Source organism: Heptranchias perlo, unplaced genomic scaffold (assembly GCF_035084215.1).
Source record: "Heptranchias perlo isolate sHepPer1 unplaced genomic scaffold, sHepPer1.hap1 HAP1_SCAFFOLD_43, whole genome shotgun sequence".
NCBI classification, from domain to species: Eukaryota; Metazoa; Chordata; class Chondrichthyes; order Hexanchiformes; family Hexanchidae; genus Heptranchias; species Heptranchias perlo.
In genome coordinates, this window is record NW_027139442.1 from 3,969,122 (window position 1) to 3,972,093 (window position 2,972).

At 46.3% G+C, this 2,972-nt stretch overlaps 1 protein-coding gene across 1 annotated transcript; it reads left to right on the plus strand.

Moving 5' to 3' along the window:
• The first annotated feature begins 397 nt into the window (after positions 1-397).
• LOC137312508 (EEF1A lysine methyltransferase 3-like) lies at positions 398-2,747 on the plus strand. Its single transcript, XM_067979048.1, has 2 exons — positions 398-509; positions 2,350-2,747. The coding sequence occupies exons 1-2, from the start codon at positions 398-400 to the stop codon at positions 2,745-2,747; spliced, it is 510 nt and encodes a 169-aa protein (XP_067835149.1).
• The last annotated feature ends 225 nt before the right edge of the window (positions 2,748-2,972 follow it).

Below are 2,972 nucleotides of genomic sequence, written 5' to 3' on the forward strand. Positions count from 1 at the left end.
TTGCACCAGGTATGACTCCAGCCACTTGAGAGTTTCCCCACTGATTACAATTGACGGCAGTTTTACGAGGGCTCCTTCGTGCCACACTCGGACAAATGCTGCCTTGATGTCAAGGGCAGTCAGTCTCACCACACCTCTGGAATTCAGGATTCTTTTCCATGTTTGGACCAAGGCTGTCATGAGGTCTGGAGCCGAGTGGTCCTGGCGGAACCCAAACTGAGCATCGGTGAGCAGGTTATTGGTGAGTAAGTGCCGCTTGATAGCACTGTCGACATCTTCCATCACTTTGGCGATGATTGAGAGTCGGCTGATGGAGCGGTAATTGGCCGGATTGGATTTGACCCGCTTTTTGTCGACAGTTCATGCCTGGGCAATTTTCCATTTTTTAGTCGGATAGATGAAAGTTCCGACTGGTAAAGCTCAGGTCGGGGCACAGCTTATTCTGGAGCACAGGTCTTCAACACTGCAGCCGGGAGCCTTTGCCATGTCCATGAACTCAGACATTTATTGTTATCACGTGGAGTGAATGTCATTGCCTGAAGACTGGTATCTGTGAGGATGGGGACCTCAGGAAGAGGCTGAGAATGATCATCCACTTGGCACTTCTGGCTGCAGATTGTTGCAAGCGCATCAAACTTTTTTTTGCATTCAGGGAATCAAGGGATATGGGAATCGGGCGGTAAAGTGGAGTGGAGTTCGAAGAGCAGCCGTGATCTTATCGAATGAGGGAGCAGGCTCAAGGGGCCGTGTGGCCTACTCCTGCTCCTATTTCTTATGTCCTTATGTTCCCATGTGCTGGACTGCGCTCTTGTTGAGGATGAGAATGTTCACTGAGCCTCCTTCTCCTGTTGGTTGCTTAATTTGCGACCACCATTCGCGACTTGATGTGACCGGATTTCGGAGCTTTAACCTGATTGTTTGGTTTGGGGATTGCTGAACTCTGTGCACAGCATGGTACTCTCACTGTTTATAATGCATGGTGCTCTCACTGTTTATAATGCATGGTGCTCTCACTGTTTATAATGCATGGTGCTCTCACTGTTTATAATGCATGGTGCTCCCACTTTTAATAATGCCTGGTGCTCTCACTCTTTATAATGCATGGTGCTCTCACTGTTTATAATGCATGGTGCTCTCGCTGTTTATAATGCATGCTGCTCTCGCTGTTTATAATGCATGCTCCTCTCGCTGTTTAGAAATCATGGTGCTCTCACAGTTCATAATGTATGTTGCTCTAACTGTTTATAATGCATGGTAATCCTTTGCTGCAGCTTCACCAAGTTGGCAGCTGATTTTCAAATACGCTCGGTGCCGCTCCAGTCATGCTCTTCTACATTCCTCATTGAAACAGATTTGGTCACCCAGCTTGATGGTGATGGAGAAGTGAGGGATATGTCGGGCCCTGCGGTGACAAGATTGTTGTGCCATTCCATTATGCTGCTGCTTAGGGCCCATGGTGCCTCATGAGTGCCCGGTTTTGAGCTGCGAGATTTGTTATTAATCTATCCCACTCAGCAGGGTGGAGGTGCCACACGACACGATGGAGGGTTTCCTCAGAGTGAGGACAGGTCTGATTCTTTGAATATGTCAGACCGTTGCTTGACTAGTTTGTGAGGCAGCTCTCCCGACTTTGACAACAGTCCCCGATTGATAGCGAGGAGGAACTTGCAAGGTCAACTGGACTGGGTGTGCCTTTTTGTTTCCAATTTCGATGCCTAGGTAGCAGCTTTATCCTTATTTTGATACTGCGGCGTGGCTCATAAGGCCACACGAGAGGGCAGTGATGCACCAACCACATTGGTGTTGGACTGGAGTCACACACAAACCAGATTGGTTAAGGACGGCAGGTTTCCATCACTGAAGGACATTAGTGAACCTATTGGGTTTTTGCGATAATCGGATAATTTTATGGTCACTTTGGGGCGGATATTGACTTCGACCGGCAGTTTGAAACGTGTGATAGCTAAAAATAAAAATCGGGAGGAATGTTCAACGGGCGACAAACTCGTTGTCACCGGTTTTACGCTTTGGCAGAAAGTCAATATCGCCCATTTCACGTTGACATTTTTGAATTGAAATCAAATTTTCGTCGTTGGATTTGAACTCAAGTTGCTGGATTTTTAGTTCACAGTTTTGGATTACTAAATCCAGTGAAATAACCGCTGTGCTGATGGAGTCGCTGAGCAATGCTGTGACACTGCACAAGTTCATCATTACATTTAACAGCCTTTGCTGTGTTAATCTGCTTTGCCCCGAATCCCTTTTGCCCACATTTACTATTTACAGGTTGGTGTCATAGGGAAGCAATAAGTGAAGATACGTCATTGCTCTTTAACATTCTTCTGGCAGGTGGAGATGTGACCTTGACAGACAAACCAGAAGTTCTGAATCAAATAGAACTAAACGTGGCCAACAATGTCCCCTCTTCAATTATCCAGCGGTCAAAAGTCTCTGCTCTCTCGTGGGGTATAAACCATTATCAATTTCCAACAGACTACGACATCATCCTGGGATCCGATATCGTCTACAAGAAACGTGAATACCACTTACTGCTAAAGACCCTACAACATCTGAGCAACCAAAACACTATCATTTACATCTGCTCGAAGATGCGTGAGTTCATGGGAGCCATGAATTTTCACGAGAAGCTCATTCCACAGCATTTTAACTCCGAAATTGTTCACAGTGTCCCAGAAAAAGAAATCAACCTGTACAAAGTGACCAAAAAAGTTCCTGGCGCTTATTAAGGAGGACATTCCAGAGAATAGGGTGGAGGCAGTTAAAGGTCTCATAATGGGAAGACGCGAGGGGGAGAAGGGCACAACAGGCAAGAGTAAGAGGACTGGATGATTTAGGAGGAGGTTGCAGAGATAGAGGGATTGGGATTTCCATTTACTCTAACACCATAACCCTGACACCCTTACTGAAACCCTAAACCTAAACCTGAAACCCTAACCCTAATCCTGACGTTA

Coding starts and splice junctions, on each gene's coding strand:
- LOC137312508 (XM_067979048.1), top strand. CDS start 398: ATGAAAGTTCCGACTGGTAAAGCTCAGGTCGGGGCACAGCTTATTCTG. Junction 510..2,349: donor CATGAACTCAGACATTTATT/GTTATCACGTGG, acceptor TTCTTCTGGCAG/GTGGAGATGTGACCTTGACA.